This window comes from Sinocyclocheilus grahami, unplaced genomic scaffold, assembly GCF_001515645.1.
Source record: "Sinocyclocheilus grahami isolate Dianchi unplaced genomic scaffold, SAMN03320097.WGS_v1.1 scaffold203.1, whole genome shotgun sequence".
NCBI lineage: Eukaryota > Metazoa > Chordata > Actinopteri > Cypriniformes > Cyprinidae > Sinocyclocheilus > Sinocyclocheilus grahami.
This window is the reverse complement of record NW_015505382.1, coordinates 1,186,725-1,203,591: the sequence shown is the minus strand read 5'-3', so window position 1 is coordinate 1,203,591 and position 16,867 is coordinate 1,186,725. Positions and strand designations below refer to the sequence as shown.

The 16,867-nt window shown below is 36.5% G+C and overlaps 2 protein-coding genes across 2 annotated transcripts in view; one reads left to right on the top strand and one right to left on the bottom strand.

Annotated features, from left to right (window-relative positions):
* LOC107595492 (zinc finger SWIM domain-containing protein 7-like) overlaps positions 1 to 16,867 on the bottom strand; it is a 125,310-nt gene that overhangs the window by 62,443 nt on the left and 46,000 nt on the right. The window lies entirely within an intron of this gene.
* specc1 (sperm antigen with calponin homology and coiled-coil domains 1) overlaps positions 1 to 16,867 on the top strand; it is a 199,801-nt gene that overhangs the window by 174,525 nt on the left and 8,409 nt on the right. Inside the window, exons 13-14 of the mRNA XM_016285908.1 lie at positions 162 to 278; positions 1,679 to 1,738. Coding sequence (XP_016141394.1) covers positions 162 to 278; positions 1,679 to 1,738 — 177 coding nt within the window. The remainder of the gene's footprint in view (positions 1 to 161; positions 279 to 1,678; positions 1,739 to 16,867) is intronic.

Below are 16,867 nucleotides of genomic sequence, written 5' to 3'. Positions count from 1 at the left end.
AATCGGCAGCTGGTTGATTGTGCCACTCTAGCATGCATCTTTTACGAAAAAAAAGAATAGTGCATACAGATGGCCTCAAAGCAAACAGACATACACTTAAGGGCTAAAAACTTCTATTTCGGTTACATGGTGTTTTTAAACTTTTCTCTTTCTCCTTGTAGAATATAGATGTGACAAACTTCAGCAGCAGCTGGAGTGATGGCCTGGCGTTCTGTGCTCTGTTACACACCTATCTGCCTGCACACATCCCTTACCAAGAGCTCATCAGCCAAGACAAGGTACTCACAAACACACATATATTTGTAACACTGGTTAGTGAAGTGTCTTAGTAGATCATCGCACTTTAGTGCCGGACACATTTAGCAATCAAGCATAGCATTTTAAACAGTCAAGGTTTCCTTTCTTCGGACCTGCCAGATGTAATGAATTACATGCATTGATAATGACATTCTTGAGCACCAAAGCAGCATATTAGAATGATTTCTGAAGGATCATGTGACACTAAAGACTGGAGTAATGATGCTGAAAATTCAGCTTTGTAATCACAGGAATAAATTACATTTTAATATATACTGAAATAAAAGACCAATATTTTAAATTGTAATCATATTTCACAATATTACTGCTTTTGCTGTGTTTTTGATGTAACAAAAAAAAAACGGGGGAAGAAAACTTGCTGCTCCCAAATTTTATATATTATATACTATATAACATTATGTTCTGAAGCCAACCATTAATTCCAGTGGCCAATATGGGCATACAGACTATTCTGTCAGTTATTACCAGTGCCTTTATTGCGTGTAGCATTAATTTAAGCATAATTGGTCAGTCTCCGGTTACAGGTTTGGAATGAATATCCTCTGAAAACAATCGGCAGCTGGTTGATTGTGCAACTCTAGCATGCATCTTTTACGAAAAAAAAAAGAATAGTGCATACAGATGGCCTCAAAGCAAACAGACATACACTTAAGGGCTAAAAACTTCTATTTCGGTTACATGGTGTTTTTAAACTTTTCTCTTTCTCCTTGTAGAATATAGATGTGACAAACTTCAGCAGCAGCTGGAGTGATGGCCTGGCGTTCTGTGCTCTGTTACACACCTATCTGCCTGCACACATCCCTTACCAAGAGCTCATCAGCCAAGACAAGGTACTCACAAACACACATATATTTGTAACACTGGTTAGTGAAGTGTCTTAGTAGATCATCGCACTTTAGTGCCGGACACATTTAGCAATCAAGCATAGCATTTTAAACAGTCAAGGTTTCCTTTCTTCGGACCTGCCAGATGTAATGAATTACATGCTTTCATGGATTAGTGTTGACAGAATACATAAACAGACGGCACACGGAAAGGTGTAGAAACAACATACATAACAAATAAACGGCTGCTCTGCCCTCCCTGTGTGTTTATTCAATCATACACACACCCACGAACAGGCAAAGCGCCGCAGTCTTTAGTGTGACAAATTGTAGCCATAAGTATAATAGTGATTACAGGAAGAGATGGTACATTATGCTTTTGAATTATTCACAAAGCCTCTTTGGGCTACTGAAAGGCCTCGTTGTGTGGAAGCTTCATCACTCTCTAGAGCATCGCTAGAGAATTCAGCTGGGTTTAGACACCTGCTTTTCACTATTGTAAATAATATTCAGCGAGTGCTGTTTTCTCCCTATAGGGGCGAAACCTCACCCTGGCTTTCCAAGCAGCCGAAAGCATTGGTATTAAGCCCTCTCTGGTGAGTCTATGTTCACAGAAACACACACACACATAATTCATTCATTTATTCAGTTAAGAAATAATAATTTATCATTATTATACATTTTTTTAAAGTGAGTAAAATTCATCCATATGATCCAGGGTTATTGTAGTTAACTAAAAAAATAACTTTATTCGTAGTAAACAAAAAATATATTTTGTTACGTGAAATCATACCAGAATTAGAAGTAAAATTAAATATAAAATATTTATTATAACTTAATTTATTTCAGCTAGTTGCCAAGACAACATTTCCCATTTTAGTTTAACTTAAACTAATAAACTTTAGCTAAAATACAAACTATATATTTAACTAATAATAAACCGCAAAATTACTACAACTTTAATTAAAATTAAAATTAAGATATAAAAAATAAAAAACATTCCAGTAAAAATAAACAAATAATAAATAGTTTGTTTCCTTTTTTTGTGCTTCAAACTTCATTTGTTTACTATTTGAATAATTGAACAATATGGTGTGACCATAAAAACTAAATAGTAACTAAATTACACTAAAATAACACTGATAATGATCTCAATACGTTTACTCCTGTGTGGATTATTTTATTGGATTGTATAATTTTTAGATAATAAATAACTCGTAACTCATGAGTCTAAATATAAATGAATACTGTTATAATCAAACAAGCATGATTACGGCAAATAATTACAGCAAACAGCAAAAGACAACCTCAGTAGACTTTGGCTTTCCCTGGTAAATAATTTGCACATCTAAACAATCTAGAACACCCAGTTAAATCAAAGGAACTTCAGAATGCTGTATATTTTAGCAAGTCTCCACAAGTAAAATAAAAGTACATTCCCCAGGCAGCTGTAATCATCTTTACTGAATCATATGTAAATACTACACAATATCTAAAAGAAAATCATTAAAAAATCTGCCTCAAAGCAATTTTATTTTATTTTATTTTTTTAACTACAGGAGGTCACAAATGTAAGTCTTGCTGAACTGACCATTGACACTGCATCAGTTTTTTAGTAGATTAGCTTTGCATTCCGCTTTACAGTCACAGAGTTAAGCCCATGGATGGTATGTTTATTCACTACAATCTGATGATTTATCTGGTTTTGTTTAATTTCTTACATGTAACAAATTTTCAAAACAGATTATTTAATTGTTAATTTTATAGGTTGTGTGATGATTTAAAACTACCTGGAATCCCCTCAATCTCAGATACGCTTCTCCATACATCAGTTTTCTTTAATGTCCATGTACATGGTCAGAGCTATGTCACATAAAATTAAAATTAAAAAACAGGTTCATATTTTCTTCCATCTTTCCATCACTGCAGCAGCTGAGCTCTACCGTCATTTCTTATATTGGTTATCCCTCCCCAAAATTGCTATTTATTTGCATAAATTTGATATAAAAGACTAAAAGTGTCCATAATCAATGAATATTACATTATATTCATAATAGTCAAATGTAATAGTAATACTTGATGATTCTGTAGAAATTGTGTCTGTGTGAATCATACATATTTCTTTCATTCATTATTCATGTTTTTTTTACCCAATTTCTTAATCCTGAAACTTCCTTATTTGTAACACTGGTTAGTGAAGTGTCTTAGTAGATCATCGCACTTTAGTGCCGGACACATTTAGCAATCAAGCATAGCATTTTAAACAGTCAAGGTTTCCTTTCTTCGGACCTGCCAGATGTAATGAATTACATGCTTTCATGGATTAGTGTTGACAGAATACATAAACAGACGGCACACGGAAAGGTGTAGAAACAACATACATAACAAATAAACGGCTGCTCTGCCCTCCCTGTGTGTTTATTCAATCATACACACACCCACGAACAGGCAAAGCGCCGCAGTCTTTAGTGTGACAAATTGTAGCCATAAGTATAATAGTGATTACAGGAAGAGATGGTACATTATGCTTTTGAATTATTCACAAAGCCTCTTTGGGCTACTGAAAGGCCTCGTTGTGTGGAAGCTTCATCACTCTCTAGAGCATCGCTAGAGAATTCAGCTGGGTTTAGACACCTGCTTTTCACTATTGTAAATAATATTCAGCGAGTGCTGTTTTCTCCCTATAGGGGCGAAACCTCACCCTGGCTTTCCAAGCAGCCGAAAGCATTGGTATTAAGCCCTCTCTGGTGAGTCTATGTTCACAGAAACACACACACACATAATTCATTCATTTATTCAGTTAAGAAATAATAATTTATCATTATTATACATTTTTTTAAAGTGAGTAAAATTCATCCATATGATCCAGGGTTATTGTAGTTAACTAAAAAAATAACTTTATTCGTAGTAAACAAAAAATATATTTTGTTACGTGAAATCATACCAGAATTAGAAGTAAAATTAAATATAAAATATTTATTATAACTTAATTTATTTCAGCTAGTTGCCAAGACAACATTTCCCATTTTAGTTTAACTTAAACTAATAAACTTTAGCTAAAATACAAACTATATATTTAACTAATAATAAACCGCAAAATTACTACAACTTTAATTAAAATTAAAATTAAGATATAAAAAATAAAAAACATTCCAGTAAAAATAAACAAATAATAAATAGTTTGTTTCCTTTTTTTGTGCTTCAAACTTCATTTGTTTACTATTTGAATAATTGAACAATATGGTGTGACCATAAAAACTAAATAGTAACTAAATTACACTAAAATAACACTGATAATGATCTCAATACGTTTACTCCTGTGTGGATTATTTTATTGGATTGTATAATTTTTAGATAATAAATAACTCGTAACTCATGAGTCTAAATATAAATGAATACTGTTATAATCAAACAAGCATGATTACGGCAAATAATTACAGCAAACAGCAAAAGACAACCTCAGTAGACTTTGGCTTTCCCTGGTAAATAATTTGCACATCTAAACAATCTAGAACACCCAGTTAAATCAAAGGAACTTCAGAATGCTGTATATTTTAGCAAGTCTCCACAAGTAAAATAAAAGTACATTCCCCAGGCAGCTGTAATCATCTTTACTGAATCATATGTAAATACTACACAATATCTAAAAGAAAATCATTAAAAAATCTGCCCCAAAGCAATTTTATTTTATTTTATTTTTTTAACTACAGGAGGTCACAAATGTAAGTCTTGCTGAACTGACCATTGACACTGCATCAGTTTTTTAGTAGATTAGCTTTGCATTCCGCTTTACAGTCACAGAGTTAAGCCCATGGATGGTATGTTTATTCACTACAATCTGATGATTTATCTGGTTTTGTTTAATTTCTTACATGTAACAAATTTTCAAAACAGATTATTTAATTGTTAATTTTATAGGTTGTGTGATGATTTAAAACTACCTGGAATCCCCTCAATCTCAGATACGCTTCTCCATACATCAGTTTTCTTTAATGTCCATGTACATGGTCAGAGCTATGTCACATAAAATAAAAATTAAAAAACAGGTTCATATTTTCTTCCATCTTTCCATCACTGCAGCAGCTGAGCTCTACCGTCATTTCTTATATTGGTTATCCCTCCCCAAAATTGCTATTTATTTGCATAAAGTTGATATAAAAGACTAAAAGTGTCCATAATCAATGAATATTACATTATATTCATAATAGTCAAATGTAATAGTAATACTTGATGATTCTGTAGAAATTGTGTCTGTGTGAATCATACATATTTCTTTCATTCATTATTCATGTTTTTTTTACCCAATTTCTTAATCCTGAAACTTCCTCTGCCAGGTTAACATTGTAAATACCAAATTTTCATTGTGATGTTTAGACTGTCAGACTCCAAAGTATCTTACAATGTATCTATCAGCTGCATTTATTGAAAACAATACACAATACAATATTCTGACATACAGTCATGTGAAAAACTGAAGTCTTTGAATTCTATGGTTTTGCGATCACGACATTAAAAAATCATCCTTAGCAAGTCTTAACCTCAAATGACCGACTATACATGACATATTACACTGTCATTATATAGCAAAAACTAAGCCAGAAGGAGGTTAACATTGTAAATACCAAATTTTCATTGTGATGTTTAGACTGTCAGACTCCAAAGTATCTTACAATGTATCTATCAGCTGCATTTATTGAAAACAATACACAATACAATATTCTGACATACAGTCATGTGAAAAACTGAAGTCTTTGAATTCTATGGTTTTGCGATCACGACATTAAAAAATCATCCTTAGCAAGTCTTAACCTCAAATGACCAACTATACATGACATATTACACTGTGTCATTATTGCAAAAACTAAGCCAGAAGGCCATGTGTGAAAATCTAAATACATCCTTACTACTTCTATAAGAATTGAGAATGCCTTTGATTAATTGATGATCAGCAAGCATGGTCAGGAGCATTCAGGTTTGTGTTAACACAATGCCAAGGAGGAAAGTCAGCAATAAATGTTAGAGAAGCAATTGTTACTGCCCGTTAATATGGGGAGGGTTATAAAGGCTTTCCTAAACAATTTGAAGTCTACAGTAAGGAAGATTAAAGAGCTACATCTCAGACTGTACAGGCCTTAGTTAGCATGTTAGATGATAATGACATTTGTCATGACAGTACAGTTAGAAAATGGCTTTTTTGGAAAGATGGAAAACTTCTCTCTATAAACAACATTGCAGCATGGCTTATGCTTGCAAAGTTGCATATGAACAAACCAGAAAACTACGAAAAAACAAAAAAGGACAGTGTTCCATCCTTTGGACAGATGAGATCAGGGGTTCTCAGCTCTGGCCCTCAAGGTCTACTTTCCTGCAGAGTTAAGCTCCAACCCTAATAACACACACCTGAAGCTAATCAAGGTCTTCGGGATTACTAGAAAATTACTGCAGGAAAGTGGACCTCGAGGGCCAGAGTTGAGAACCCTGGTGTAGATGTTTGGCCATAATGCACAGCACCACATTTGGCAAAAACCAAACACAGCATATTAGCCAAATACCTCATGCCAATTGTCAAGCACGGTGGTGGAGGGGTCATGATTTGGGCTTGTTTTGCAGCCATAGGATCTGGAAACCATGTAGTTATTGAGTTGACTGTGAACTTCTCTGTATACCAAAGTATTCTAGAGTCAAATGTGAGGCCATCTGTCCTAAAGCTAAAGCTGTATGCAACAACACAGGGCTCCCAAGCACACCAGCAATTCTACAACAGAATGGACAAAAAAAGAAAATAACCAAGGTGTTGCAAAAGTCCAGACCTCAACCTAAAATGCTGTGGCAGGACCTTAAGAGAGCTGTGCATAAACAAATGCCTGCAAATCTCAATGAACTGAAGCAACATTGTGAATGATGTGAGAGACTGATAAAGTCATACAGAAAAATTATTACTTCAAATTATTGCTGCTAAAGGTGGTTCTACAAGCTATTGAATCATGGTATACCACACATGGCTTCTCCATTTTGGCTTTATTTTGGTTAAATAAATAAAAGTGTAATATGTAGTGTTGTTCTTCATCTGAGGTTGTATTTACCTAATTTCAAGACAAGATTCTTTTTTTTTATTATGTCTTGACATGCAAAACCATAGAATTTATAGAGGGTGTGCTTTATTTTTCACACAACTGTATGCTTTTTTTGCTCATTTCTTGGCTGCTTTGTGCAGAAGTAAGAATGCTAACTGTATCCTGTGTAATTTTGCACACACTTGGTTCCATTATTTGTGCTTCAAACTCAGTGTGTTTGCGGGAGAATAAAATGATTTACGGGATTCCCGCAAAATAGAAATATCTAAACATAAAATATCTAAAACAAATAAATTGTTATTCAGCTATTGCACAAAAGCAACATGAACCAATATAAAATATAAACGATTAACAGGTGCAAGCGTATGCAGAGTTTCTATTTAGGCTATAACACGTGTTTGCAGCGTTGAGCAATGCAGTGCTGAAATTTGCGTGCTCACGAATCCTCTCATTATAACACACGAATTGTAGACATTATGAAAGATTCATTATGCATATATTTATTGTGTTATAACAGAGCTTTCTGAGATTCCAATGAACTGAGATGTCTTTTAGAGATTATAAATGCAGCGCTCTTTGCTGGCATTCTGCCATGCCAAACCATGCACGCAGCAGCCGCTTGCTTTAGTTAAAAATAACAGTGTTCTGTGAATGTTGATGCTTTAATAACAAATAGTTGTCAGGACGATGTATGCTGGGATTTCATAAATTTCATGGAGAAAAAAGTAAGGTAACTAGTAATGTAACTAATTACTAATTACTTTTGAAATAAAGTAATCAGAACAGTAACGTGATTACTTTTAAAAGGAGTAATCAGTAATCAGTAATTTGATTACATTTTCAGAGTAACTTGCCCAACACTGTTCAAACTTAATTTGTTTACTATTTGATTAATTCAGTCATTTGGGGTGATGGCTTTTTTTTGCAGTAAATGTCCAGTTAATATGGAGATTGTGGCTGCTGTTTAAACATATTACATCTCAATGTGTCTCAGAACACTTTTTGTTAGCCACTGACTGTTTAATTACTGACCTGAGACACAATATTTACAAAAAAAGTGTGCACAATATTTAGACTTGACACATCACTCAGCAGGTTACGTTTGTCCCTTTCAGCATGACTTAACCACAGACACAAAACAGAAACATGCAAAGAGGATTATATCATAAAGATCTGTATCTAAATGTCTGTGTATGGTTTTAAATAAATAAATATATATATATATATGACTGTAGTCATGTGAAAAGGTTAGGGCACCCTAATGAATTATATGGTTTTCTGTATCAGGAGGACATAATAAAACATTATCTTGTCCTTGGCAGGTCTTAAAATTTGGAAAATAAAACCTCAGATGAACAACAAAACATGACATATTGTACTGTGTCATTATTTATTTAACAAAAACCATGTGTGATAATGTTAGGACACCCCTACTCTTAACATAGGAATTAAGAGGGTAAGTAGTGGACAATCACTGCTAAGCAAATGCCTTTGATTAACTGATCATCAGCAAGTGTGAGCACCTCTATAAAAGCAGTATAAACGTTTTGGCAGTTTGCTGGTCTGGAGCCTTCAGGTGTGTGTTAACACAATGCCAAGGAGGTAAGACATCAGCAATGATCTTAGAGAAGCAATTGTTGCTGCCATCAATCTGAGAAGATTAAAATAGTCTTTTCCAAACAACTTGAAGTCCATCATTCTATAGTGAGGAAGTTTATTCACAAGTGGAAGACATTCCAAACAGACACCATTCCTCCCAGGAGTGGACGTCCCAGCAAATTTACCCCAGGACCGTGTAATGCTCGATGAGAAATGAGAAATGGCAGACAACCCAAGAACTTCACATCAGACTCTACAAGCCTCAGTTAACATGTTAAATGATAACGTTAATTACAGTACAATTAGAAAATTATGGGACAAATATGGCATATTTGGAAGGGTTGCAAGAAGAAAGCTTCTACTATCTAAAAAAAAAACATGGCAGCACGGTTTAGGTTTGCAAAGTTGCATCTGAACAAATTAAAAAAACTTTATTATCTATCAACCAGTGATAGAAATTTGTCTTAGGTAAAAAGGCTCACATGTACACAATACACAATAATAATACACAATATTAAGACACAAGATCCTGACAAAACTGTCCATCCGGGCCAGGAGCTTTCCTTGGCTATAATTTGGAGAGGATGGAGACAACCCTTCGTTCCTCCACACTGATTGGTGTAGGGGGATTAGTCAGTCTGGTCCCAATCCACTCCAGAGTTATTCATATTAAACCTAGCATAAAAAGAATTCAGCTGCTCAACAAAGGAGGCAGGGTCTGGACACTGAACTCGAGTTGAAGCCTGGGCTCTTCCCATCATCATATTAAGATTCTGCCATGCCGCCTTTGTATTTCCTTTAATAAACCTCTCCTCCATCTTGTCTTTATATCGAAGTTTGGCCAACCTTGTTTTATTTCGCAGTACCTTTCTCAGTTCATTAACACGTCTTTTATCACCCTCCATAAAGGCAATTTTTTGAGGTTAATACAATGCTTCATCTCTTTAGAGACCCAAGGTTCTTAGGTAAAAAGGCTCACATGTACACAATACACAATAATAATACACAATATTAAGACACAAGATCCTGACAAAACTGTCCATCCGGGCCAGGAGCTTTCCTTGGCTATAATTTGGAGAGGATGGAGACAACCCTTCGTTCCTCCACACTGATTGGTGTAGGGGGATTAGTCAGTCTGGTCCCAATCCACTCCAGAGTTATTCATATTAAACCTAGCATAAAAAGAATTCAGCTGCTCAACAAAGGAGGCAGGGTCTGGACACTGAACTCGAGTTGAAGCCTGGGCTCTTCCCATCATCATATTAAGATTCTGCCATGCCGCCTTTGTATTTCCTTTAATAAACCTCTCCTCCATCTTGTCTTTATATCGAAGTTTGGCCAACCTTGTTTTATTTCGCAGTACCTTTCTCAGTTCATTAACACGTCTTTTATCACCCTCCATAAAGGCAATTTTTTGAGGTTAATACAATGCTTCATCTCTTTAGAGACCCAAGGTTTGATGTTTGGGTAAAGAGTAACTTTCTTAGTTTGAATCACATTATCAGCACAAAAGACATATATGAACAGATGGAATCATTAATCATATCCAAATCGCCATCATTGCTCTGAAAAAACATCCCCCAATCTGTAAGCTCAAAACATCGTCTTAGGGTCTCCACAGAGTCATTGTTCCAGACCTGGATACTTTTTGATTGAGTCTTGTGTGTTGCGTGCTCACGAATCCTCTCATTATAACACACGAATTGTAGACATTATGAAAGATTCATTATGCATATATTTATTGTGTTATAACAGAGCTTTGTGAGATTGCGATGAACTGAGATGTCTTTTAGAGATTATAAATGCAGCGCTCTTTGCTGGCATTCTGCCATGCCAAACCATGCACGCAGCAGCCGCTTGCTTTAGTTAAAAATAACAGTGTTCTGTGAATGTTGATGCTTTAATAACAAATAGTTGTCAGGACGATGTATGCTGGGATTTCATAAATTTCATGGAGAAAAAAGTAAGGTAACTAGTAATGTAACTAATTACTAATTACTTTTGAAATAAAGTAATCAGAACAGTAACGTGATTACTTTTAAAAGGAGTAATCAGTAATCAGTAATTTGATTACATTTTCAGAGTAACTTGCCCAACACTGTTCAAACTTAATTTGTTTACTATTTGATTAATTCAGTCATTTGGGGTGATGGCTTTTTTTTGCAGTAAATGTCCAGTTAATATGGAGATTGTGGCTGCTGTTTAAACATATTACATCTCAATGTGTCTCAGAACACTTTTTGTTAGCCACTGACTGTTTAATTACTGACCTGAGACACAATATTTACAAAAAAAGTGTGCACAATATTTAGACTTGACACATCACTCAGCAGGTTACGTTTGTCCCTTTCAGCATGACTTAACCACAGACACAAAACAGAAACATGCAAAGAGGATTATATCATAAAGATCTGTATCTAAATGTCTGTGTATGGTTTTAAATAAATAAATATATATATATATATGACTGTAGTCATGTGAAAAGGTTAGGGCACCCTAATGAATTATATGGTTTTCTGTATCAGGAGGACATAATAAAACATTATCTTGTCCTTGGCAGGTCTTAAAATTTGGAAAATAAAACCTCAGATGAACAACAAAACATGACATATTGTACTGTGTCATTATTTATTTAACAAAAACCATGTGTGATAATGTTAGGACACCCCTACTCTTAACATAGGAATTAAGAGGGTAAGTAGTGGACAATCACTGCTAAGCAAATGCCTTTGATTAACTGATCATCAGCAAGTGTGAGCACCTCTATAAAAGCAGTATAAACGTTTTGGCAGTTTGCTGGTCTGGAGCCTTCAGGTGTGTGTTAACACAATGCCAAGGAGGTAAGACATCAGCAATGATCTTAGAGAAGCAATTGTTGCTGCCATCAATCTGAGAAGATTAAAATAGTCTTTTCCAAACAACTTGAAGTCCATCATTCTATAGTGAGGAAGTTTATTCACAAGTGGAAGACATTCCAAACAGACACCATTCCTCCCAGGAGTGGACGTCCCAGCAAATTTACCCCAGGACCGTGTAATGCTCGATGAGAAATGAGAAATGGCAGACAACCCAAGAACTTCACATCAGACTCTACAAGCCTCAGTTAACATGTTAAATGATAACGTTAATTACAGTACAATTAGAAAATTATGGGACAAATATGGCATATTTGGAAGGGTTGCAAGAAGAAAGCTTCTACTATCTAAAAAAAAAACATGGCAGCACGGTTTAGGTTTGCAAAGTTGCATCTGAACAAATTAAAAAAACTTTATTATCTATCAACCAGTGATAGAAATTTGTCTTAGGTAAAAAGGCTCACATGTACACAATACACAATAATAATACACAATATTAAGACACAAGATCCTGACAAAACTGTCCATCCGGGCCAGGAGCTTTCCTTGGCTATAATTTGGAGAGGATGGAGACAACCCTTCGTTCCTCCACACTGATTGGTGTAGGGGGATTAGTCAGTCTGGTCCCAATCCACTCCAGAGTTATTCATATTAAACCTAGCATAAAAAGAATTCAGCTGCTCAACAAAGGAGGCAGGGTCTGGACACTGAACTCGAGTTGAAGCCTGGGCTCTTCCCATCATCATATTAAGATTCTGCCATGCCGCCTTTGTATTTCCTTTAATAAACCTCTCCTCCATCTTGTCTTTATATCGAAGTTTGGCCAACCTTGTTTTATTTCGCAGTACCTTTCTCAGAAAGGAGGCAGGGTCTGGACACTGAACTCGAGTTGAAGCCTGGGCTCTTCCCATCATCATATTAAGATTCTGCCATGCCGCCTTTGTATTTCCTTTAATAAACCTCTCCTCCATCTTGTCTTTATATCGAAGTTTGGCCAACCTTGTTTTATTTCGCAGTACCTTTCTCAGTTCATTAACACGTCTTTTATCACCCTCCATAAAGGCAATTTTTTGAGGTTAATACAATGCTTCATCTCTTTAGAGACCCAAGGTTTGATGTTTGGGTAAAGAGTAACTTTCTTAGTTTGAATCACATTATCAGCACAAAAGACATATATGAACAGATGGAATCATTAATCATATCCAAATCGCCATCATTGCTCTGAAAAAACATCCCCCAATCTGTAAGCTCAAAACATCGTCTTAGGGTCTCCACAGAGTCATTGTTCCAGACCTGGATACTTTTTGATTGAGTCTTGTGTGTTTTCAGTCTTTGTCTGTATTTTGGTAACAACATAACTACATTATGGTCTGAGAAGCCAAGAGGAGGGAGAGATTTAGAGACATAAGCACCAGGAACATTACCAAAACACAAGTCCATCATTTTGTCCAGACGAGTTGGAATAGTGAAATATTGCTCTGTCTGTAGAAGCAAGGATCCGACATCACAACTGTTAAAATCTCCAAGCAGAAAGATAGGTTGATCAGCTGCTCTTGATACAGCATTATTATAACTTTCCGCAATACCATAAGACTTCTAGAACAATGACCTTGAACGGCTTGAACCTTGAACCCAACAGAACGGCTGAAAAGAAAAGAATAAAGCGGTTGCAATAGCCCAGTAAAAGTCCAGACCTCATCCTGACTGAAATCATGTGGTGAGAGCCGTGTATAAACAAATGCCCACAAACAGGGCCGTTTCTAGGCATAGGCGATCGCCTAGGGCGCCACGAGCTGAAGGGGCGCCAATGAGCGCACGTACTGGCACTTTTAGCAGGGTTGTGATAAAGAGTGGCACGGTCACCCTGAAATATGACTGCCGCCCCCACTGGATCCCCCAACATTATTGGGCTAGAGTACTGTCAATCTGACGATGCCTGTATGCCACTAGATCAGAGTGCTGTCAATTGCTGCCTGATTGTTGCATGCAAAGTTTGCATTTGGAGCGCTCAACAACGCCATTAGATCAGTGGGCTCTGTCAGTGCTTTGGCAAGGTAACACTTTTTTTTGCCATGCAATAAAGCTAAGTTCAAAGGCCAATTTAAAATATTTGTACAGTAAATAAAGTGCACAAAATCAGTATTTTGTTTAGGCAGTATTTGTGTGGCACTTTTGTCCAAATATTTGTGGCAGATTTGTCCAAAAGGCGTGCGTTTTTTTGCGCCAATGCATTGTTAAAGGATCAGCGTGTAATGTAATATTCCCATATAAACTTTAAAATCCAATTAAAAAATATTTGTATAGTAAAATTCACTAATTCACGAGATCAATACATCCTTTATTAGACCACTTTGTCGAGTTAAATGCATCCTTGTTACGGAGGTGTCGAAATGCTGAATCAATTCATTCACTTCCAACAGCACTTAATGGGAGCAGCGTCATAGAGGGCAGAGCGTCACGTTATTTAAAGGGGACGTTAACGCGTTAACGAGTAGCAAATGATTAAGTAGCTGCATTGGTTACTTTTATGCCACTGATAAAGCTTTTAAATATAGTTTGGGGTAACAAAGGGGTTTTATAGGTTTGACTGAAATAATAATAATGCAATAACTGACACTTTAGAGTGGAGAGAGAGGGTGATGTATAAAAAATGGTTTTGTGGTGGTGGGGGGGGGGGGGGGGGGGGGGGGGGGGGGGCAATAGGGATTTCGCCTAGGGCGTCAAATTGTCTAGAAACGGCCCTGCCCACAAACCTCAATAAACTGGAGCAACATTGTAAAGAAGAGTGGGCCAGAATTCTTCCAGAAAGATGTAAGAGACTGATAAAGTCATACAGAAAATTATTACTTCAAGTAATATCTGCTAAAAGTGGATCTACAGGCAATTGAATCATAGGGTGTCCCAACTTTGTCACACATGGCTTTTCCATCTTGGCTTTATTTTTGTTAAATAAATAATGATACAGTATTATACAGTGGGGAAAATATTTATTTGATCTCCTGCTGATTTTGTAAGTTTGCCCACTTACAAAGAAATGAAGGGTCTGTAATTTTTATGGTATGTTTATTTTAACGTATAGAGACAGAATATCAACCCAAGCAAAACATGACTTAGGCCCAATCCCAATTCTATTTTATACCCCTTCCCCTTGTCCCTAGAAACAGAGTGTCAAGGGGTAGGGGTGAAAATATTCCCCTAAGAATTGGGACACCATTACTATGCCGTCACACGTCATCATACGTCGTCTAGCTCCTACAATACACACACCTATACTGGTGTGCTGGTGTACATTAGAGCTTTTAATTACCGTTCTATATTACTGCGTTGCTCACACACACACACACACACACACACATATATATATATCAGAGATCGCGCAGCTCACATATCCAGGAGAAAAGTAACTTGTCAACGCTGCCCCACGACTTTTATTAATAACAGTTTAAATACTGAATCGCTACATTATATTTTCCGGCAACGAGAGGATATAATCGCTGTTTTTGAAGTAAACTCTAAAAAGAGAAACGCACAGACGCGCATACACGCAACTTTCATCTCTCTCTCTCTCTAATTGGCGATATTTGAGAAAAGGGTTTAGCGATTTCTAATTCTAATTATTGGGGGGACTAGCCCCCCTCAATGTCTACGGTGGTTATCGCCCTGATCAGACATGAACATATGTTGTGGCACTATCGTGCAGTCTGTAATGATATGACGTTAGTTAGCAAATATTAGCGATTTGTTTGCAAACATTTCTTTGAGTAACATGACCGTAATATGAACTCACGATTGAATGCAAAATAAAACAAATGATTACTGTTTGTTCAAATCTTTATTAATGCCAAAAATGCTTACATTTATGTGTCTTTTTGTTCGCTCGGCCAGCCATGCTGCCCCTGAAGCCGGTTTACGCTGAGATAATTCATACCCCTTCGTTTGAAGTGTGGTCCCGAAAAATCTTCATTTGAAGGGCTGTCTGGCTAGGGGAAAGGGGAAGGGCTAAGGGGTAGAATTGGGATTGGGCCTTATACTTGATGCAGAAACCCTTGTTGGCAAGCACAGAGGTAAGACGTTTTTTGTAGTTGGTCACCAGGTTTGCACACATCTCAGGAGGGATTCTGATCCACTCCTCTTTACAGATCCTCTCTAAATCCTTAAGGTTTCTTGGCTGTCATTTGGCAACTCGAAGTTTCAGCTCCCTCCACAGATTTTCTATAGGATTGAGGTCTGGAGACTGGCTAGGTCACTCCATGACCTTAATGTGCTTCTTCTTGAGCCACTCCTTTGTCGCCTTGGCAGTATGTTTCGGGTCACTGTCATGCTGGAAGACCCATCCATGACCCATCTTCAGTGTTCTGGCTGAGGGAAGGAGGTTCTCGTCCAAGATTTTACAGTACATGGCCCCGTCCATTTGCCCCTCAATGCGGTGAAGTCATCCTGTACTCTTAGCAGAAAAACAGCCCCAAAGCATAATGTTTCCACCACCGTGCTTGACTGTAGGGATGTATTCTTGGGGTCATATGCTGCATTCATGCCATATTGTAATTACCGTAATTCCGAGATAACAACACGTGACATTCTACTCGGAGCTGTTCACGTCCTTGGACTCGGAATTATGCTTTTCTATGGCAACACTATCAATGCCTAAACAGAGCCTGTGGTGGTCATGTGGTACAGTGGTCACATGGTACAAGTCGTAGCTCTCAGAAAACTCCCAGTTCACAAGTTGTAATTACGAGTTCTACAAGGACGTGGACACTTTTTACAAGTTTTTACAAGTTACATTAGGAGTAACTTGTTAAAGTGGCAGGACTAATCTGTGTTCCACATGGGCACATAACCAGTCTGTGGGAGCCAGAATTCTTGCTGGTTGGTAGGGGATCAAATACTTATTTCACTTACTGAAATGCAAATCAATTTCTAACCTTTATATGATGTGTTTTTTTTCTGGATTTTTTGGTTGATATTCTGTCTCTATCTGTTAAAATAAACCTACCATAAAAATTACAGACCCTTAAATTATTTGTAAGTGGGCAAACTTACAAAATCAGCAGGGGATCAAATAAATATTTTCCCCACTGTATATCATGTGATGTTGTTCATCTGAGGTTTTATTTTCCACATTTTAAGACCTGCCAAGGGCCATATATATATATATATATATATATATATATATATATATATATTTTTTTTTTTT